Below are 22,682 nucleotides of genomic sequence, written 5' to 3'. Positions count from 1 at the left end.
CTGTAGGGATGGAGGGCTAAGCCCGTAGCATTCTCCACCTGCCACGCACAGAGTCATCTCCAGAGGCGGCATCTGCAAAAGCCCCTCTCACTCTCACAACAGTGGATCTTGGAGTTAATAGCTTACTGACGTACATGGGGCAATTCTTAAAGCTGGTGTCCCAGGCTCTCTGCAGACGCAGGCAGGCACTTGGTTCGCTTTCTGAAGGTTAGCTTTGCAGCTGTGAGGTCCAGAAATCTACCAAAAAGAAAAGAAAGCTGAGATTCTGATGCAATCACATGACTCCAGGAGTTGGAACCCTAGATACTGGCATAGTCTGCCTATGCTTGAATCTGGTCCTGTCCACAGTGAGCATGTAATAAACCTCATGGTCTTTGCACACCTACTCTTGAAACCATGGGACCAGAAAGGAATGCAGTGCAGGCGGACACGGTGTGTCTGAGAAAGGGCCTGTCCTCTGCATATAAGGCAATTAACCATGTGCTCCCCTCTTTGTCTTGATCCTGTTAATAGGCAGAAATAACTTGGTGGTCATGCAACAGCTCACTTGTTAATGCAGGATTGAGCCTGCCTGTGCTCCCTGTCCTGTGCCTCATTTCTACCTGGCATTCTCACTCTTTCACACACACACCCCACTCTGTACGTGGGCTGTGCAGAATAAAGTCCTTTATCAAACATGGGAGGGGACCTGCCAGGCTCAGCAGTTTAGTCACATCTCAATGGGGATAATTAGGGTTTGTCCTTTCTGCTTCCCTCAGCATCATCATCCCTCATCTTCATCCCTCCTACATTGTCCTCTGTTGATCACTCACTGGGACTGAGGCTGGGGTGATGTATGAAGCAGACAGACAGCATCCTCCTGTGGTACACGTCTTGGGCTTCACTTGCAGAGCAAAAACGAAGTGAGGACTGGGAAAAGGAAACAGCATTTGGGTTCATGTGGGAAATTGGCCAGACTGTGGCACAGAAACAACCATAATGAAGTGCCCAGTGTAGGCCTAGTGGCTGGTTTGCTCTGACTAATGTTGTCATGTCTCCGAGCTCTCTCTCTGTGTGTGTGTGTGTGTGTGTGTGTGTGTGTGTGTGTGAGAGAGAGAGAGAGAGAGAGAGCGTGTTTAGCAGCTCAGGAGGTATTGCATAGTCTAGAGTCTCCTGCCATTTATTCTTAATAGCTTTTCTCGTCCTTTAAAATGAAAGTTTCTCAGCTTTCAGACCAGTTTTCTTTTTCTCCCTGAGTTGTTTTCATTTGGTTGGTTGGTACCTGAAAAACACAAAGTGCACCAGGCCAAAGAGTGGAGCTTAGATAGGGGTGTGACCCTGAGAGATGCAGAGCACTTCTTGTCACATGCTGAGCAACCTCAACGCCCATTGACTTCTGTGGAAGTTGAGGACAGTCGTTCACAGGTTTGGGTCCATAGGTTTTAATCTGAGCCCTAGTTTAACAGTTAAAATTCCTTAGTTTTTTTCTTGTTCTCAGTGATTTGCCCTTTCTCTAGAGGCACTTTGCTGAGGTAGCTGAGGGATGTAGAAGTGTTAATGGAGCTTTGGGAGGGTCGCACTGCTGGAGTGCTGTACTTGCATTGACAAGACTCAACTCCAAAGAATTTCAGAGGCTGGTGTCCTGTTCTAGGGGCAGCATTGTACACAGTTCACAGTGCCAGTGTCTCAGCTGGCTTTCCCAGGCCGTGGCCACGAGGAAGCTCATACTGCTGATGTTTTGCCAGGACACAGTGGTGAGGAAGCTCACACTGCGGACACCCCAGCTGGCATTCCCAAAGCACAGCTTTGAGGAAGCCCACACTGTCATTGCTCCAGCCGGCATAGCCAGGACACTGCTGTGATGGACCCCCTTCTGTTCCAATCCCAGCAGACATCCCCAGGGCAACGCAGTGTGGAAAAAGGCTAATGGAGTATTAGCAGTGACACTCAGTGGGACCTCCAACTAATCAGTGTATAAATTGGGGTCGTGGACAGCCTTCAAAAGTCAATTAAAAAATCTTGTTTGTGTGTGTGTTTCAGATCGAAATGCTAGAGCACAAATACGGAGGGCACCTGGTCTCTCGCAGGGCAGCCTGCACCATCCAGACTGCCTTCCGCCAATACCAACTCAGCAAAAACTTTGAGAAGATCCGGAACTCCCTGCTGGAGAGCCGCATGCCCCGCCGAATCTCACTAAGAAAAGTCCGGGTCCAGAACTCTGAAAGCTTCTCTGCTGATAAAGCCCTGATGGAAGGGTACAACTTTGTGGGCATCCCCTTGGTGAGGTCCCCATCTTTGCCAGTCACCATCAGCGGGGCCCTGACTGAATTGGAGGACTCTTTCACAGAGCAGGTTCAGTCCCTGGCCAAGTCTATTGATGACGCCCTCAGTACATGGAGCCTGAAGACCATGTGTTCCCTTCAAGATGGCAGCTCATACCAGATCAGAGAGACCTTCAGCGCCAGCTCAGTGCAGCCAAACCAGGACTTGGAAGCTGAACTGAAAGAGCAAGAGAAGGAGGAGGGACTGCTGCCAGATACTTTGCCCAAGAGCAGCAGCACCCTCATGATGGCCTTCCGGGATGTCACGGTCCAGATTGACAACAAGAATATCTCAGTCTCATCTTCTACCTCTGTGTCCATGGCAAACTGTCTTGGCAGCAGTGCCCAGGCCGGGCTCTCTCAAGCTGCCAGAATTGAAGAAAGCCCAGGGGATGGGGAAAAGGAAGACAAAAAGTCCCAGGCTGCCCTGGAAGGGCTGCCGGACTCCAGGGTCCTCCAGAACAGTCACACCTTCACCGAGGTGAACGTTAACACCAATGGTTTGGGGGGAGGGGTGATGGAGCAAGGACAAATGGTGGTACAGAAACTCCAGTTTGACTCGAACAATGAGACCGGGCAGGGCAAGGGATCTGAGTCTGAAAATGCAGACAACTCAGAGCAGCTGAGCAGCAGCAGCACCTCCACGTCAGCCAAGTCGGCATCGGAGGTATCTTCTAAGGAAGCGCTGCAGGCCATGATTCTGAGCCTCCCGCGATACCACTGTGAGAATCCAGCCAGCTGCAAATCTCCCACACTTTCCACAGACACCATGAGGAAGCGGCTCTACCGCATTGGGCTGAACCTCTTTAACATGTAAGTGGCTAATGGGACTAAATCCTTTAATCTCACATAGCTTTCTCCATTAATGACAATAAGAAGCTATAAAATGGTATTGGGCTAGATTCATCCCTAGTTGTAACTCATTTATGTTCCAGGGTGCAACCTCCTGGGGACTAAACTCAGGTCCCCAGTCTACAGTGCAAGGGCTTTGCCCTGCGAGTAGTGAACATAGGTTCTCTGGTTGCTGTACTGATACTCCACCATAGCTGGGGAGTGAACCTAAAACCCCATGGTTACTGTCCAGAGTGCTGAAGATTGAACCCTGGCCATTGGCCAGATGAAGGGATTGTCCAGCTGGGGATGGGACACAGGCCCCCTCTCATTAGTGACAACAGGGCACTCTTGGGTTGGGGTTGTCCCCAAGCCCTGGTTACTCACTCTGAGGCTTTTCTGAATGAGAACTGAACCCAGGCCTTGTGTTTAGAGTACCGAGAGCTTAACTAGCTCAGGGTGGGTGCTCCAGCTGCTGTTTTCCTTCAGTATTTTGGGGAGAATTTTTCACCTGACAGATCCAATTTAGTCATCACAATCTATCGCACAGCTCAGAATGATGCCCTGTGAAAAAAGCTGTCGGTGTGAAAGCAAAGGCAGAGCAGCCTAGAAATTTGAGTCAGAAGAGGTAACGTGGAAGGTCATGTACTTTGGATTTGCGGAAGGTGACTGAGGCTCTATGAGGAACTTTGGGTTTGCTCATTGCCTCTAGGTGAGACTCTCTTGACTGCAACGAACCCTGGGAAATACAGTTCTTTGCCCTTTCACAGTTTGATCATGTCACTCTTCACTTTGGTATTCATTCCAGTCCCTGGATGATGACGTTAGCAGAATGATTTCTGAGGCAAGCCCAGGCTGCATACTAGGGGGAAATTTTGCACACACAAATTAAGATGGGCCTTTTTACGGGGTACACGTAAGCCTGGATAGGAGACGAGTGAGTGATGCACGTGGATTGGATATGTGAATTATGCAGTCAGTGATTTGAGGACAAAGGGGTCTGGATAGGTGCTTTATAGAGATGGTCTCAGAGCACACCCACATCTTTTGAGTGTTTACCAGATAGGCTTGGGCCTGGTTCTGGATGGGCATTGTACCCTGAGACAGATTTGGGGGCACACACAGATGTGGGTGGACATTTTACCTGAGATGGGAATGGAACATGAACAAGTCTGAACATGTTCTATCAGAAAGAGGCTTGGGGTGTCCTCAGGTCTGGCTGGCAGTCGTGTGGAGACCGGAGCACAGAGAGGACGAACACCGGAGGTGGGTTTGTGGCACACAGATCTGGTTACACAGGAGACAGGCTCAGGTCTGCCCAGTTGTTTTACAGAGACAGGCCTCAGACCTGTTTGGGTCTGAACGGGTGTTTTATTGAAGATAGACTCAGTGCTCAGCTTTTTGCAAGCTAAATGTTTAAATATTCGTAGACAAGCCTGGCAACTGTGCCTGCACCAATCTGTCTTCATCTGGCTCGAATTGTGTATGTAGCTGACATGAGCACTGAGCTGATGGTAACGCAGGGGCGTGAATGTTTTTTCCCTGTGACTCCTGCAGTCAGGTTGGCTGATGCACACATAATGAATCAGCAGCTTGTTGACTGCTTTGATCTTCTTCCACTTGCTGACCCAGACTCACCACATCTCTTTGGTCTCTGTGTGACTGGAGTCATGTCAAATACGCATCATTCAGAACCACATTCTCCTGGCCACGCCTTCCACCCTCTTGTGACCAGTCTCATGCCTGTCACCTGTTAGAGTCAGTTTTTTCGGAAAGACATTTAACTGGGGAGAGGAAAGGTGCCAGCTTGTCAGTCTGGGAGAGTGAAGTCTTCTGTTTATCCCCAGGACTTGTGCAGAAAGAGCAGCAGTAGGACAAGCTTCTTCTGCAGAGACACACCAGTGAGCCCCAAAGGGGTCTGTCTCTGGGGCTGAGAAGGCAGTTCAGTTCATATAGCCCATGCAGTCCGTAGCCTCCCTTCTGAGACTTCCAGCAAAGAGACCACTTGATTGGTATTTATAGTGATGTGGGCACTGCCCACTAGAAACTAGACTGAGCGCAGCAAACCCATTTCATAGAGTGCCATTGAACAGTATTGATGTTTGGTCACCACTAGCCTGACTGAAAAGTGAAAGTCTCGACTGTCTATTAGCAATCTCGCTGTGCTCTTTAGTCCCCATCTGAGTTTTCAGCAAGTGATATTGTGGATTGGAGCTGGCCCCTGGGAACGTAGTGATTGCATTTATCCTGTGGCACACTCCACAGCGAAGGGGTGGAATTCCTGGACCGGAGAGTACCTTATGATGCAGTGTTGCTCTAAAAACTGTGTTTGCATGTGGGCAGCTAGCTGCATAGGTGGAGGGAAAGCCAGCAGGACTGTAGGAATCCCACAACACATACTGGCTATGCTTAGCTTCTCAGGGACAGAGGAGAATGCCAGGGGCCAACGTCAGAAGTGATGTAAGTGTAGATGTAAGATACATAACGTGGATAAAATAAATGAAGGTAAGGGGCACAGAGCACAGTATTCAGTTGTGTGGCATTCAGTCACTGTGCTAGTTGAGAGTGCATCACACCTATTTGTATTTTATGGGGAACAAATTCTGCCCCTGGCAAAAGCAGGGGGAAAGCTCCTTTTTAGTTAATGGGAGTTTTGAGTGTGTACATCATATTATCTTCTAGTTGCAGCCAAGGGAGTGTGGAAATGGTGAAATGTAAACTAAAGGGAGACAAGGAGTGGAGGGGGTACTTTATTTTACATCTTCCTGTTTATTACTTTTCCTGCATCATCCTTCCCCCCACCCCCCAACCTGTGCATCCATCCCCATGGTATGACAGTTCCATTCGCAGGCCACATTCAGCTCTCAGGTACACTGAGGTAAATCCAGAGTAAACCCACTGGCTTCAGTGGAATTACTCTGAATTTGCACCTGTAGCTGAGATCAGCCCCTGGCATTTGGGCATCTGCTGAGATGCCCCAGAGGTACATTTGCGGGTGCACTTTCCAAACCCTTTCACTTCTGAATTTGAATTCTACATACACACACAACCCCTTGTGATGCTTGTGTTTGGTAGTGTTCTTTACACTGACTCTTCAGAGGTGACATACGAGCCTTGTGGGGTAGCACGGCAAGTGCATTTTGCCCGATGTACATGATGTGTTAAGTAGCGCTTAATAGGGTAAGTGAGCCTGGGTTTTTCGCTGGGGTATTTGACTGAACTCCCACGTGCATACTGCATGGGCTGAGTTGCTGTTTTTCCATTAGGATTATCACTTCATCAATTTTCAGCTCATTCTGTTCATGTAATTCCGTGGTATATTTCTGGTACGTGCACTTTTGTATGCCCCATGGGGCACTCCTACAAGGGACAATGCACTCTCTGGCATGCTGTTCCATCCTGGGTACGGATGAGTTGTTTGCACAGTCCCTAATCACCCGGTAGATCTGAGCAGTGGAAGTCACGGAGGAATCAAGCACTCATGTGCTACTGTGTACTGTGCTGTTTCTCTCAGGAAGCTGCTTGTGCAAATTCATTCATTAAGCCTTTGCAAAATTCCCCGGTGGGCTAACGATAGAAATGGGACATTCTTGCCTTCTTCACGAGGAAGCACCAACCATCCTGGATTGGAGAACCAGGAGGAATTTGGAAATCATCTCAGCGTTCGCTGATTCCCTTGTGCATAGGACTGACAGCCAGAGCGCGGTTTGCTAGAGCGCATCACAGGTGACAGCCTGCCAGAGGGGCAGGGGAGTAGGGACAAAAGAGATACATGCAAACCTTCAGTACACCCCTGTGTGCCATGCATACTCACACAGACACGCTCACACGCACAAAGGGCCACATAGAAACACCTACACCCAGAGGCACACACACACACAAACACACATGGGTGACACACACATCGTGTATATTTGCGCACAGAAACACACGTGATCTCAGAGATGCTCATGCATACGAAGACACATGCAGAGGCGCACACAAACACCACACACTCAGGCACAAGCACTTGCAGAGTCACACACGTGCAACTCTCAGAGAGCCCCATAAGCAGACAGAGACACAAACTTACTGACACAACACACACAGCTGCTCTGGGCTGGGGGCTGCAGGGAAGGTTATGGCCTGTTTAGGCTGTGTCCTCATAACTAGGTTCTCAGTGCATTCACAGTCTCTGTAGAGGCCCCAGTCTGAGTAGTCAAGGCTGCCCCACGGAGTGACATACCAGCTGGACAGGTACCATGGATGCTTCTGTCCTTGTAATCAGAACCATTTTTACCCCCTTAACCCGTGACATGGCAGGGGCCGGGTGAGGCTCCCCCCCTGCAGGCTGGATGGATCCGCTGCTGGCCTTGCCCCTGCCCCACAACCAGGCCAGTCACTAGCATGCACATTAATGGGAGGAATGTGGGGGAGGACTCCCCAAGGGGACTCCTTCCAGAGGCAATGGTTCCCCGAAGGGAGTGTCCAGCTCACCGTCCCTGTCCTCCTCTTCCAGAAATCCAGACAAAGGGATCCAGTTCCTGATCTCTCGGGGTTTCATCCCGGACACGCCCATCGGGGTGGCACATTTCCTGCTCCAGCGCAAGGGCCTCAGCCGCCAGATGATCGGGGAGTTCCTGGGCAACAGCAAGAAACAATTCAACAGGGACGTCCTGGAGTAAGTGCAGAGACCCCTCCCCTCTCCCCCCAACTGCCGTCCCCTTCTGAGTGAGCGTGCGCTGCCCCCTTCCTAACTCCCTTTCAGTAAGTGTGCTCTCCACTCCGTCTCTGTCCTCCTCTGCCTCTTCTAGGAGTGTCCCTGCCCCCCCACTCTGAGTGAGCGTACCTGCCCCTCCCACTCCCCACCTTCCCCCCAGCTGTACCCCTGCCGGTGAGTGTGCTCCACCTTCTCCTTGTCCTGTCCCCCTACACATACTTTTCTGCATCATGAGGGGCTGCTGCAGCTCTGCTTTCTTTGGTGCTCCTGCAGCCGCTGTCCTGGCCTTTCAGCATCTCTTTCCCCAGAGCTCCTTCAGCCAGCTAGAACTAACGTAATAGCCCCCGGCCTGACAGAGTTCAGACTGGTGTGAATCAGCAGCCAGAACCACCGGAGTCACTGCATTTATAGGCGTATAAAACTGGGGTGAGCAAGAGGGAGACCAGGCCCCACGGCTTCCTCGGGTGTTAAAGATCCTGTGGCACTCTGTGGAAGGTGATTGGGGTAACAAGGGGAGGAGAGGCACTGTCTTGTGCTTATGGGACAGATTGGGGAGTTGGGAGAGCTGGTTCCATTCCTGGCTCTGTCACTGACCTGTGTCCAACCGTAAAATGGGGATAATAAATACGGGGGTCAAAGCTGTGGGGTGGGGGTGGGGGAAGGGCTCGGAGACCCTTGCCTAGAAGACACTTAAGTAATGGGTTGTTACTACCTTTGCAATCCCCAAGGGCTGGCCAACAGTGCCATGTCATCCGCTTCCATGGGCTGACGTTCGCTCTCCACACAGCGGCCTCCAGCGCCATTTCTGTTGGGTTCCCCAGCCTGCTCAGCCTGTCTCAGGCCCCCTTCTGCTCCTGTTCAGCTGCTGCCCTTGGTGGGTGTTTCTGCTAGGCTTCACTGGCCCTGATTCTCTCCTGGTCCTGCAAGTCAGAGCCCCTTCCATCAGCCCTGCATTTCAGGCTGGAGCTTGCTAATGGCTTTTTGAGGCCCATACGTACTTCCCCAGCACCTGCTTCCAGCCAGTCCTGCCCTTCTCCCCATCATGGTCTACAGGGAGGGGTGAAAGTAAGTTAGAGGACTTACCGGTATGCTGGAGTCCTGAGCAGGGGCGTGGCCTCAACCGGAAGAGGCAGGGCCTTAAATCCCCAGGCCCTTTTAATCTTGATTTAAAGGGCCAGGGCTCCAGCTGCGGTAGTGGAGGCTGGGAGCCCGGGGCCCTTTAAATCACCCCGAGCTACTAGCTGCAGAGGCAGCTGGGAGCCCCGGGGCTCGGGGGCGATTTAAAGGGCCCAGGGCTCCAGCTGCTGCTACTGCAGCAGAGCCCCAGGGCCTTTAAATAACTGAGGAGCCCTGGGGGCTCCTGGCTGCCACTGCTACCCCAGGGCTCTGGGCTCTAGCAGAGCTTTAAAGGGCCTGGAGCTCCGCTGTGGTAGCAGCTACCGGAGCCCTGAGCCCTTTAAATCCCCGCCTGAGCCCTGCTGCCCGAGCCCTGGGGTAGCAGTGGCTGGGCTGCAACGGGGATTTAAAGGGCCCCGGGCTCCAGCCGCCGCTACTGCCCCAGCCCTCTAAATGCCCGCTGGAGCCCCACCGCCACTACCCCAGGGCTTTGGCAGCGGGGCTCTGGCGGGGATTTAAAGGGCTCCAGGAGGGTAGCGGGGGCGAGAGCTCCGGAGCCCTTTAAATCCCCCTTGCAGCCCGGCCACTGCTACCCCAGGGCTCAGGCAGTAGGGCTCAAGTGGGGAAAGGGCTTGGGGCTCCAGCCGCCGCTACCGCCCCGGCCCTTTAAATCCCCTCCGGAGCCCCACCGCTGCTACCCCAGGGCTTTGGCAGCAGGGTTCTGGCGGGGATTTGAAGGGCCCTGGGAGGGTAGCAGGGGCGAGAGCTCCGGGGCCCTTTAAATCCCTGCCAGAGCCCCGCCACTGCTGCTACCCCAGGGCTCAGGCAGCAGGGCTCAGGCAGGGATTTAAAGGGCCCCGGGCCAGTAGCGGCGGCTGGAGCTCCGCAGCCCTTTAAATCCCCACCGCAGCCCCGCTGCCGCTACCCCAGGGCTTTAAATTGCCCTCTCTGAAAGCCGGTCCTGGTATGGCACACCGGCTCTTACCAGTACGCCGTACCGGGGCGTACCGGCTGACTTTCACCTCTGTCTGCAGGGCCATCGCTCACCTGCTGCTTCCTGACTTTGGGATGGGGAATGGGGACAGGAGGAGTCTTACCTGGTCTTCTGGCCCCTGTCTGAGAGGGCAGGCTTTCCTCCAAGACTGGCTTCTCTGTGGGTCCCAGGCTGTGTGCTGGTCTCCCTCCCTGGGCTTCCTTTACTGCCCAGCTCTGAAGGATCTATTCCCCTCCAGGTCACTCATGTAGAGGAGGGCGCCCTGTAGAGGCCTCTCCACCAGTAGAAGAAGTAGAATAGCCGCTGCTGACATGCTGGCTCAGCACCTCTCTTGGACCACGACAAACAACACTGCCAGGGACAGAGCCAGAGCCAAACTCTCCTGAGAATCAAGGCAGCGAGAGCAGGAAGGGTTTGAGCCAGTGTGTCTGCTCAGCCCTGCTCCTCAGCAACAGCCACCTCCAGGAGTACAGGAGCGACTTTCTGCTCTCTCGGAGCCTGATCCTGTGAGGTCGTCTCTGAAGTCAGTGGGAGACAAGATCACTCAGCACTGACTATCCAGAGAAACTCAGCATGGGCCCTAAGCCATATATCCGTCAGTGCATGTCATAGCTCTCAGCTAGATCTTTCTTTCCATCGGGACAGAAGGTTTGTACTAAATATCTTGTTATAAATCAGAGGTGGGCCTGAACCTGGAATGCACCCCCTCCCCCATTCTCCCGAATGTGAGACTCTCAAATTCCACAGTTAGGGCCTGTGATGAACAGAGCTGAACTGGAAACCCAAATTCCCTTCCCCCCCATAACTTTGGGGAAGGAAGAGATGTCAAATCAGGAGCCAAACTTGGGTCCAAATTTCAAGGCTTATCACTGCCATAAAGGCCATGCTATATATCAGGATTATTTTATTGCCACAGGTGCTTGGCCATGGATCCTGCCTCTCTGTCTCATATACTGTGTGTGTATTGATCCAGCCGTAATTGGGGCACGTGGTCTCTCAAATCATTTCATGCTGAGTGCCACAATTAAAAGTAATTGCCTTTTTCTCCATCAGGCAATGTGTGGGCTGCATCTCCAGACAGAGCCTCTTTAAATCCAAGCCCATCTTCAGTGCAGAGAGAGGGGTTGTTGCGATAGTAGAAGGCGGATAATTCCTGCTACCCCTAGGTTGTGCATCAGCCCCCACTGACAATGTTCTTATCTGTCTCTTGGGTAAACAAATGATGTGCTAGCATTCAGTGAGAAAGGTTCCTACAACAGAGCCTGTGCCGTGCATCCCAGTCGTTATTACTGCGCATGTCAGTAGAGCTGTGAGTGCATGTGCATTCTGGAGTGTTAATGTACCTGAGCACCATCCTCACCACACACGGCACCTCCAAAGAATCTTTCAGCCATAGGTCTCAAAGCATTTAACAAAGGTGAAGGAGTATCATTGGGTCCATTTTACAGATGGACAGAAGTTCTGTGACTTGCTATCACAGGGCAAATGCACCCCGTTCCCCTTTGGGGTGGGGTAATGGCATTGTGGCCCCACAGTGAAGTCCACCCAGCTACCCTTATCCTCAGGGCAGTAAGACCTAATGGCCAAAGTCTCTACAGTCGCCCTTCTTCACAGGGCCATGTGACCTAGCGGCCAGAGTCACTGAGGCTTCCCTCTCCCTCAGGGTGATCTGGCCCAATGGCCAGAGTAAATAAGGCTGCTGTCCTCCGCAGGGCTGTGCGGCCTAGTGGCTGGTCAGGGGAGTGGGCCGCCACCCAGGGGTGAGTGGTGTCTGGGGTAGTGTAACCTGAGCCCTTCCTACTCCACCGGGTCCCAGCCCAGTGCCCTGACAGTGGCAAGTGTTCTTGCCACTGAGTCAGCGGGGATCCAACCGCAACACACTGACGTCCCCAACAACAACTAGTCCCCCTTGGCTACTTCCTACCCTGTCCCTGATACCATGGTCTGGGCATCTCTGGGATGTCCAGGTTTCTTGGCCTGTGTGACTCTAACCCCTTTGGGGCATCCTTGGGTACCTGGGTATCCGCTTGGGTCTTGGTGCCTCTGGCTTCTGCAGTCTGGGGCTTCAGCAGCTCCCAGGCTGGAGCCTGTAAAGTGCATCCTCCCTCCTCAGTGGTCAGCCCTGACTGAGCTGAGTTGCTCCCTTTTATAGTCTTGCTCCAGTTGGAGTATGTCCAGCAAGGGTGAGGGGCGGGGTTTCCTCTGCCCAGAGTGTGTGTTTAACCCCTTCTTGGCCAGTGTGGGGCAAGTGCACCCTGTCACACTTGCCCAAGATCACTCAGGCCTGATTGCCCCTTCACCAGTGTAAATCGGAAGCATTTCCTTTCAAGTTAATAGTTACACTGGCATGAATTAGAGAAGAATTGGCCCACTGAATCTATGGCAGAACCCCTCTCCGATGTCTTAGTCCCCTGCCCTATCCACACTTAGTGTATTAACACAACATCAGAGCGCCAGTGTGTCTAGTCCCATCAGCCGAGCAGTGTCCTCGTATGTTAGTGTATCAGCCTATGTGCATTGAGTGGTGTGTTTAATGTCTACAGCCTGCCCAAGTACAGGCTGACCAGACAGCAAGTGTGAAAAGTCGGGATGGGGGTGGGGAGGTAATAGGACCCTATATAAGAAAAAGACCCCAAAATCGGGACTGTCCCTATAAAATCGAGACATCTGGTCACCCTACCCAGATATGCTCTGTCTGCGGTGCCCAGTGCTGCCAGCAGGACTGGCGCTCTCCCTCCTTCTCTCAGCTGCACAAGTAGCCACATTATCACAAGTGCTTGGGTGGCAGCACTGTGTACCCCTGACAGAGCATATCCGGATGGGCGATAGACCCATGCAGTGAGCACAACTGAGAGCACGGGGGTGACAGCTGCGCATGCAGATTACAGACGTGAGTCTGAGAATCCCGCCCTCCGTTCTTGCAAAGTCATTTCAATTATTTATGAGATTTACTGTGTTAATTCAGCTGTAGTTTAATATGAAAAGCAACTCAAAACTCATGTTGGAAATGTGAGCTGTAAGCTTTCTTCTTATCACAGCCCAGTTCAATTAACCAAACCAGATTAATAAATAATAGGACAGCCTTTAAAACAGCTGTGAAAGTCTCCAGCCTCCCTCGTGCACTCAAGTGCTGAGCAGCGCGGCCCAGGTCACAAACTACTGGCTCAGCATTGGTATCTTTACTCAGGAGACTCCTGTTGGATTCCAAGGACACTTTGGGCCATTAAAGGCCGCCGCTCAGGCAGATGGGCAAGTGACCTGCCATCTGTTTCTTTTGTCATTTAACAGAATTAATAATTGCACCAATATTTTTGCACCGTCCTTTAAAAATGTGACCTCTTTAATTCATGCTTAGTGAGTGAATGTGGATGCAGACAAGAGGAATGTACTGTGTAGATCACAAAGTGTGTTAAATATCCAGGGATGTAAAGATCTTTAGCACAAGATTTGGCCAGTTTGGTAAATTATTCCCCACTACCCCCAAATCAGGACTTCCAAGCCCGTGCTATCCTTGAATAATACTTCCCACTCCCCCCCATCTAATTTCATCTCACCCAATGAAATCTACAATCATCAGCATGGTAGCTGGGTACTCTGTGGTATTTGAACACATTATGGGTTGTATTGTCAAAAGTGCCTAATGACAGAAGAGCACAAGTTCCTTTGAAAGTCACTAGGACTGTGCTCCTAAGGGCTTATCTATACAGGGGAGTTTACCATCATCTTGTGCACTTTTGAAAATCCCATCCTATTTCTTCATTCCCTGTTCACCCAATAAGACCTTCCAGTGCAAGAACCCCACCCTCTGGCCAGCACATCTCCCACTGGATCCTATTCCCACGGCTCCTACAGTCAGCCAAGCAGACTCAGTAGACAGCCAGATGTGACCCATTCTCTGCCACCCTCATGGACTGCACAGAGCCAGCCCAAAGTATGAGGATTGAGCGACAGTCCCAGCCTGCGTGGCCACTAGACCGCTGATCTGATTCCTAAGCGGTTTTTAGGATGTCTGCATATCACATATTCCACACATGCTATCAGACAGATCACATAGCTGTGTGGGAAGGGGACCCAGTAAAAAACATCAGCATTCACAACATTGCGCAATGTTCTCATTCTTGCCTTCATCTCTTTCTCCAGCCATTCTTTCTTCTGTGCTTTCTTAGTTTGATGCTTGCTTGCTGCTGTTCTCATTCCTTTATCCATTCTTTCATGCTCTCTCTCTCTTTTTGCTGACATTCATCCTTTCATGCTGTCTTTTTGTTTGCCTTCATTCATTCTTTCATGCCCTCTTTCTTCCTTCCCCCTGTTTTTGTCTCAGGAATTTCATACATTCCTGGTTCGTTCATGAGCCAGTTCTTGTGACCCGTGCCATGAATGAAGCTGGCAGCGCTGCTGGGGCTGGATTGCTCGCACTTTGGATCACAGGATCCTGGGAAGGTCAGAGCGGCTGTCCTGATTCATTTGTTTCCAAAGGAGGAACGTAGGAGACGTTGCGGTGAATAAGGGCAGGTCACCGTTAGAATGCAACCGCTGGGTTTGTTCTGACGCATTCTCCTTGCGGGCGTGCTGCTGTTCTCGCTGTCAGACACATGTTGCCTTCCCTTTCTCTAATGGGCAGCGAGGCAGAGAGGAGCTCCTCTTGAGAGATGGAAATTCACAACCAGAAGCATGAGGAGGCAGCTCTCAGTGAAGGAAGCCAGTTTGCTATTTCACCCATTAAACTGTCCTTGGATTGACACAGGAGGCTTCCTGGCTACTCCCAAAACAACCGCACTCATCAAGGAGTTAGCATCCCCCGTTGAGGGGCCCCAGGAGATTTGCATTACAAGAGAATTTGAGCAGGGGCTGTGCAAAAGCTTCTACACCAGAGGTGAGACCATGGATTTAGTTCAGCTACAGATTGATAACGAGGGGATGGGGAGAGACGTTTGCCTAGTGCTGCCAACCGTGTGCAATATCCCCAGTAAGATCTGAGTTATGCAGGAGGGAGCTGTGCATGCCACTGCCTCCCTCGTGCAAGGAGAGCCAGGTGTGCAGTACACCTTCGGGAGGGGGAGGAGACATGTACACAATGCAGATCACATGTGACATGTACTTGTGCACAGCCCAGCTTCTGCTCCTGCTAAGGCGCCCAGGGTAGGAAGATTGTGCAGCAACCTTGTACGCAGCACAGACACGCTCATGTCACGAGGTCTATAGGCCTGGCAGAGCACCCCTCAAGTAAGCAGAGCCGTGCATGTATTTGCAGCCCCCCTTGTGTGAGGAGAGCGGTCTGCACTGGGGAGTCTGTTCTATGCAAAAAGGACTGTATACACAGTGCAGCTTCTCCTTTGGGAAATGGGCAGTAAGGTAGAACAGCTGGCAGGCTGTGCCATGCACTTCTCATACTAGGAGGGCCGGTGTGTATGAAGCAGTGTCTCCCTACCAAGTGAGTTGGCATGCACACTGCAGCCACTTGAGCCCTGGGAGGGCTAGCGTGCATGGCACAGCTGCCCTTGTGCAAGGAGAGCCATGCGCACGGCGCCATGTTCCCGTGTGGAGCCGCTGGCATGCGCAGTGCAGCTGGCCTCATGTGAGTTGAGCTCTTCTCTTCCAGTTGGGCCTGAAGTTCTCTTTCTTTTTTGGGGGGAGAGGAATGTTATTTATTAATATCTTTGAGTCTTGTGGTTTTAAGAGTTTCCACCTGGCTGCCTCTCCTCACCTCCCTCCCTGAGCCTGGGCTGTGAGTTCATTACCGACGCTTTTAGTTACAGCCCAGCTCCCGCTGTGTTGTCACCTGAGCAGAAAAGCTTTAAAATAGGTCATTGTGCTTGGCTGAGCTGATGCGAGCCCCACACGGTACAGCTGCTTCTTGCCTTCTCAGAACTCTTTCACCACGAGTCTCCATCACCACGATTAGTCCTGTGCTAAATGCCTCGCGGCACAATCATCGCTGGCATGATGCCTCAACACACGTTTCGCTATCAGTGGGCGACGTGCCTCTGGGCATACTACCTGTGGGCATGAAGCCCAAGGAGATGCAGCTGGGAATGTTCTAACAGTGAAAAATGATCCCATTGGGTGCCAGGCCCAGATCCCATCCCCAAGGAATGCTAGGCATCTGGACTCGGATCCCCAGGGGATGCTAAGTGCCTGCGTTTTGAGCTCTCTGTTGTCCCAGGTTGTTGGGAGCGCCTTGAATCAAAATACCAGTCCTCATTTTTGAGGGACGCAGCTATCAACTTAAATGCTCAGTAGTGACCTGACTCCCAAAGTCCTGTCCCAGTGTGTGCTGGGCTCACTGCAGAGCTGGATGGACTCTGAGAACAGTCTTTCGTCACTTGCCCCACAGTGCTGGCTGGTCAGGAATCTGGAAGGGACCTGCTCAGACAGTTACACTGCCCTCTGCTTCCCTGCCTCTCAGTCCATCTGATTGCATGGTCGTAGCCATCTGCGGCACAGTGGTGCTTACATGCAACAATGAGCAGGCCTTCTTCAGTTATGGCACATGGAAGAGCTGTGTGATCCTTGACATGGATGCAGGAACCCACTCTCAGAGATCCTCCCCCCGTCTTACTTCTGTTAGTGCAGCCAGCTCTGGGGTGAGGCAGTTTCATTGAGCTGGAGGCTAAGCTGCCTTTGCACCAAGGCCCTGGAGGCTGAGGAGATTCTGTCACTCTTACAGAGCTTGTGGCTACAGATCCGCTGGCCAAGCTCAGCTTCCACAATCCCTGCCTCTTTTGGAAAGAAGTGACCCTCCTTCCTGGAGTCCTCTGAGAAGTACTATAGAGTTGAGTGTCAGTGAACAATTGTTACAGTTTGTACCTTATAAAGATCGTAGAGAACCTTTAAAATCCTGCTGGCACCTAAAGAAATCTGCCAGACAAATGGAGTGCAAGCCCAGCGGAAATGGCTAAACCAGATTTCCTCATTCCTTTGCCATTTCTACTAGCTCCACATTTCCCAACATGTGGGGCATGCTCCTCTGGGCGTGGGACAAATGACTATACGGGGGCAGCTTTGATTTTATGGAGAAAAAAGCAAGTCTGCAGCTGTTACATCTGTGAAGAAAACCTTCAAAACAAGGAATGCGTGTAAGAAAGGAGAGGAAGTGTCACATGCAGCTCACCTTTCCTGATCACTCTCGTTACAGTGTGTACGGTAACACCCATTGTTTCACGTTCTCTGTGTATATAAAATCTCCCCGCTGTATTTTCCACTGCATGCATCCGATGAAGTGAGCTGTAGCTCACGAAAGCTTATGCTCAAATAAATTTGTTAGTCTCTAAGATGCCACAAGTCCTCCTTTTCATTTTGCGGATACAGACTAGCACGGCTGCTACTCTGAAACCTGTCATTATGCAAGGCACTGAATTTAGCCTTATGGAGTGGAAATCCATTAACTTCTTGAAAAAACTCATACAGATACAGACAGACATCATCTTCCTTTCCAAATGCAAACAGATGGACATCATACCAAAAGGATTGAAGGTGAAAAATCCATTACAATCTCACACAGACTATGCTGACAGATTGTGCCACACACTCTCAAAGAAACTGCGGAACCACCTGATCAACATCCTATACAGCGAACAGGGAAAGATTAAGAATGAGCTCTCAAAACTGGATACTCTCATAAAAAAACAACCTTCCACACAAACTTCCTCGTGGCTGGACTTTACAAAAACTAGACAAGCCATTTACAACACACACTTTGCTTCTCTACAAAAGAAAAAGGACACTAAACTATCTAAACTACTACATGCCCCAAGGGGCCACAGCAGTGGTTCCCTTAACGCGCCCAGCAATATTGTTAATCTGTCCAGCTATACTCTTAGCAGAGCAGAAGAATCTGTCCTATTTCGGGGCCTCTCCTTCTGCCCCTCCACCCCCACGAACATGATACAGTTCTGTGGTGACCTAGAATCCTATTTTCGACGTCCCCAACTCAAGGAATATTTCCAACGCACCTCTGAACAACATACTAACGCACAGAGACCTTCCTACCAACACTACAAAAAGAAGGATTCTGGGTGGACTCCTCCTGAAGGTCAAAACAACAGACTGGACTTCTACATAGAGTGCTTCCGCCAACGTGCACGGGCTGAAATTGTGGAAAAGCAGCATCACTTGCCCCATAACCTCAGCCGTGCAGAACACAATGCCATCCACAGCCTCAGAAACAACTCTGACATCATAATCAAAAAGGCTGACAAAGGAGGTGCTGTCGTCATCATGAATAGGTCGGAATATGAACAACAGGCTGCTCGGCAGCTCTCCAACACCACTTTCTACAAGCCATTACCCTCTGATCCCACTGAGAGTTACCAAAAGAAACTACACCATCTGCTCAAGAAACTCCCTGAAAAAGCACAAGAACAAATCCACACAGACACAACCCTAGAACCCCAACCAGGGGTATTCTATCTGCTACCCAAGGTCCATAAACCTGGAAATCCTGGATGCCCCATCATCTCAGGCGTTGGCACCCTGACAGCAGGATTGTCTGGCTATGTAGACTCCCTCCTCAGGCCCTACGCTACCAGCACTCCCAGCTATCTTCGAGACACCACTGACTTCCTGAGGAAACTACAATCCGTTGGTGATCTTCCCGAAAACAGCATCCTAGCCACTATGGATGTAGAAGCCCTCTACACCAACATTCCATACAAAGATTGACTACAAGCCGTCAGGAACAGTATCCCCGATAATGTCACAGCAAACCCGGTGACTGAACTTTGTGACTTTGTCCTCACCCATAAACTATTTCATATTTGGGGACAATGTATACCTTCAAATCAGCAGCACTGCTATGGGTACTCGCATGGCCCCACAGTATGCCAACATTTTTATGGCTAACTTAGAACAACGCTTCCGCAGCTCTCGTCCCCTAATGCCCCTACTCTACTTGTGCTACATTGATGACATCTTCATCATCTGGACCTATGGAAAAGAAGCCCTTGAGGAATTCCACCATGATTTCAACAGTTTTCATCCCACCATCAACCTCAGCCTGGACCAGTCCACTACATGCCTCCAGCTTTCATCCAGACCACACCACACAATCCATTGTCTACAGCCAAGCTCTACGATATAACCGCATTTGCTCCAACCCCTCAGTCAGAGACAAATACCTACAAGATCTCTGTCAAGCGTTCTTACAACTACAGTACCCACCTGCTGAAGTGAAGAAACAGATTGACAAAGCCAGAAGAGTACCCAGAAGTTACCTACTACAGGACAGGCCCAACAAAGAAAATAACAGAATGCTACTAGCCATCACCTTCAGCCCCCAACTAAAACCTCTCCAGCGCATCATCAAGGATCTATAACCTATCCTGAAGGACGACCCATTACTCTCACAGATCTTGGGAGACAAGCCAGTCCTTGCTTACAGACAGCCCCCCCAACCTGAAGCAAATATTCACCAGCAACCACACACCACACAACAAAACCACTAACCCAGGAACCTATCCTTGCAACAAAGCCCGTTGCCAACTGTGTCCACATATCTATTCAGGGGACACCATCATAGGGCCTAATCACATCAGTCACACTATCAGAGGCTTGTTCACCTGCACAGCTACCAATGTGATACATGCCATCATGTGCCAGCAATGCCTCTCTGCCATGTACATTGGCCAAACTGGACAGTCTCTATGTAAAAGAATAAATGGACACATATCAGACATCAAGAATTATAGCAGTCAAAAACCAGTCAGAGAACACTTCAGTCTCCCTGGTCACTCGATTACAGACCTAAAAGTCGCAATTCTTCAACAAAAAAACTTCAGAAACAGACTCCAACGAGAGACTGCTGAATTGGCATTAATTTTCAAACTGGACACCATTACATTAGGCTTGAATAAAGACTGGGAGTGGATGTGTCATTACACAAAGTAAAAATATTTCCCCATGTTTATTTACCCCCCTACTGTTCCTCACACGTTCTTGTCAACTGCTGGAAATGGCCCACCTTGATTATCACTACAAAAAAGTTTTTGTTTTTTTTTCTCTCCTGCTGGTAATAGCTCACCTTACCTGATCACTCTCATTACAGTGTGTATGGTAACACCCATTGTTTCATGTTCTCTGTGTATATAAAATCTCCCCACTGTATTTTCCACTGCATGCATCCGATGAAGTGAGCTGTAGTTCACGAAAGCTTATGCTCAAATAAATTTGTTCGTCTCTAAGGTGCCACAAGTACTCCTCTTTTTTTTGCGGATACAGACTAGTACGGCTGCTACTCTGAAACCTGTCATGCTGAAGTGTGTAAAGCAGCCTTTCGCAAAGTGTGTGGAGAAGGGGTGTGAAGAAATAGCCAGTAGGGAGAAGAGACGTACAATTATGATGTGCAGACTTTAACCCCAACATGGCAGAGTTGCGGGGAGGGGGGCTGCAGTTGGTCTCACTTGCCTGAAGGGGAGCTCAGCTTTCACTAGTTTGGAGCCAAAGTATAGAGGAAGTAGGCAGAGAGGGGTGTTTCTTTCCACAGCATCCTAGACGCAGGCAACAAGAGTTATCACTGGGGCTCAGTCAGTGCTTAATTTGTGCAAGGGCTGAGCCCCGGCACCTCTCGGCTTGGCAGTTCATAGCCCTGGCACCTCTGGGCTTGGCAGTTCATAGCGTCGGCACCTCTGGGCTTGCTGCATCAGTTATGAAAGTAAAAAAATTGCTTGAGCCCCGGAACCTCTTTCATTGCAAATTAAGCACTGGGCTTAGTGCAAGGAAACAATGCACTGGAAGAGCTTTTTATTTTTAAATGTTACATTTGCAGAGGGGCTGCTACCATGAACCTGCTAATGATTAACCAGAGAAAAACTTCTCCCGCTCAGGGCCTGAATGAGGAGGTGTGAGGAAGATACGGATGGTAAGGGGAATGGATGCATGAATGAATGGTGATAGATGTGCATGCAGAGCCAACGGGATGAATTGCTGGTGTATAAGAGAGGGATGGATGAGTGGACAGGTTAGGGATGGATTGGAGGGGGTGAGTAGGAGGAGGAGTGGCAGTGAGTGAATGTACTGGGTCACTGCACGGGTCAGTGTGTGAGCAATGGACAGACGACAGGAAATAGATGAAGAAATAAATACACGGCTGTTCATAGGAATTACTCACATGCTGCAGAATCCATAGGAAGCTCTGCTGGTGTCACTGTCTGCCTTGGTAGGTTGCTTAATGAGCCCACCCTGTGTCACTTCAGAGAGAGTGTTATTGTAGGCTTGGTGCTGAAGGAATTTGTGTTTCTCGCCCCTTAGCTGTGTGGTGGACGAGATGGACTTCTCGGGCATGGAGCTGGATGAAGCTTTGCGGAAATTCCAAGCCCACATTCGTGTGCAGGGAGAGGCTCAGAAGGTGGAACGGCTAATTGAGGCCTTCAGGTAGGAGAGCCGTCACTGCAGTGCACCCGCGCAGCCCTGCTGGCTGTGAGACACCGACTGTTTACACTGAGGAAAATAAGAGCTGGGACGTGGGGGTGGCAGGAAGTAGGCAAAGTAAAGGAGTGACTGGAGCGAGAGTGTTGTTTGCAGTGTTGTTGTAGCCTTGCTGGTCCCAGGATACTAGAGAGACAAGGTGGGTGCGGGAATATCTTCTATTGGACCAGCTTCTGTTGGTGAGAGAGACCAAGCTACTGATCTACACAGAGCTCTTCTTCAGGTCTGGGAAAGGTATGCAGCGTGTCACAGCTAAATACAAGGTGGAAAGATTGTTTAGCATAAGGAGTTAACACGTGTTGCAAGAGACCATTCAAGGTGAAGTGGGTGGCTAACATTTCTGCAGCTGTAGGACAAAGGAGAGAGAGTGACAGAGCTAAACCTCTCTTTGAAGGAAGGGTAAATCCTGAGGCAGGCTAACAGGTAAAATCCCATCTGTCCTGCTGGCACAGAGATGTCTGTCTCGCAGGAACTCAGTGGTATCCATGGTGCAGAGTGGGAAATCCCTTGGGGGCCTGAGGCAGTTACAGGTTTCTAGGACTGCACAGCATCCTGGGGCCAGAGTCAGATGGTCCCTTACATGGCTGTGCAGGGTGGAGAGCACACAAGGAACCTCCCCACCTCTGTGTGCAAGACCCACACAAGGATCAGCCATAATGACACTGCTCTTTCAGCACTTACCTGTGGGTACTGTGCCCCAAAAGAGGGAAGTAGGAGGTGGACCCAGGCCACGTGTAGGGGAGCAGGGTACACCAGCCTGCGGAGCCCCGCTGGGACACAGTTGCTCCCTGAGCTCCCTGTGAGTCAGTAGAGCTGATCCTTAGATGGCACAATTTGCCCTTGCTGGATAAGTTGTGCCTTGGGAGAACAGCCAGATACTCCCAGTTTGTGTGAGATGAAGGCAAGTGTGGTTGTAAAGGAGTGATTTGCTTCTTGCTCCTTCGTGCTGAGGTCTAGTTGAGGGGGAGCGGTCTGGGCCTCGCTAAGTGCACATCTGGGGTAGACTGGCCTTTGATTTCCACTCTGGGGTCTCCATGGTATGTCTGGGCATCCCTCCCACTACAGCCAGCGGTACTGTATGTGTAACCCGGACGTGGTCCAGCAGTTCCATAACCCGGACACCATTTTCATCCTGGCCTTCGCGATCATCCTCCTCAACACAGACATGTACAGCCCCAACATCAAACCCGACAGGAAGATGATGCTGGAGGACTTCATCCGGAACCTGAGAGGTGAGGGTGCTGCACCAGGTAGGCATAACTCCTGCTGCTCCAGATTCTGTGTGCGCTAGAGCTGAAGCCAAAGACAAACTGAAGCTTCT

At 50.8% G+C, this 22,682-nt stretch overlaps 1 protein-coding gene across 1 annotated transcript in view; it reads left to right on the top strand.

Moving 5' to 3' along the window:
• The first annotated feature begins 2,025 nt into the window (after window positions 1–2,025).
• The window catches only part of IQSEC3 (IQ motif and Sec7 domain ArfGEF 3), a 28,969-nt gene continuing 8,312 nt past the window's right edge, over window positions 2,026–22,682 (top strand). The window contains exons 1-5 of the mRNA XM_077807511.1: window positions 2,026–2,781; window positions 2,854–3,113; window positions 7,630–7,791; window positions 21,185–21,307; window positions 22,427–22,593. Coding sequence (XP_077663637.1) covers window positions 2,026–2,781; window positions 2,854–3,113; window positions 7,630–7,791; window positions 21,185–21,307; window positions 22,427–22,593 — 1,468 coding nt within the window. The remainder of the gene's footprint in view (window positions 2,782–2,853; window positions 3,114–7,629; window positions 7,792–21,184; window positions 21,308–22,426; window positions 22,594–22,682) is intronic.

This window comes from Eretmochelys imbricata, chromosome 1, assembly GCF_965152235.1.
Source record: "Eretmochelys imbricata isolate rEreImb1 chromosome 1, rEreImb1.hap1, whole genome shotgun sequence".
Taxonomy (NCBI): Eukaryota; Metazoa; Chordata; order Testudines; family Cheloniidae; genus Eretmochelys; species Eretmochelys imbricata.
This window is presented reverse-complemented; position numbering and strand designations above follow the sequence as displayed.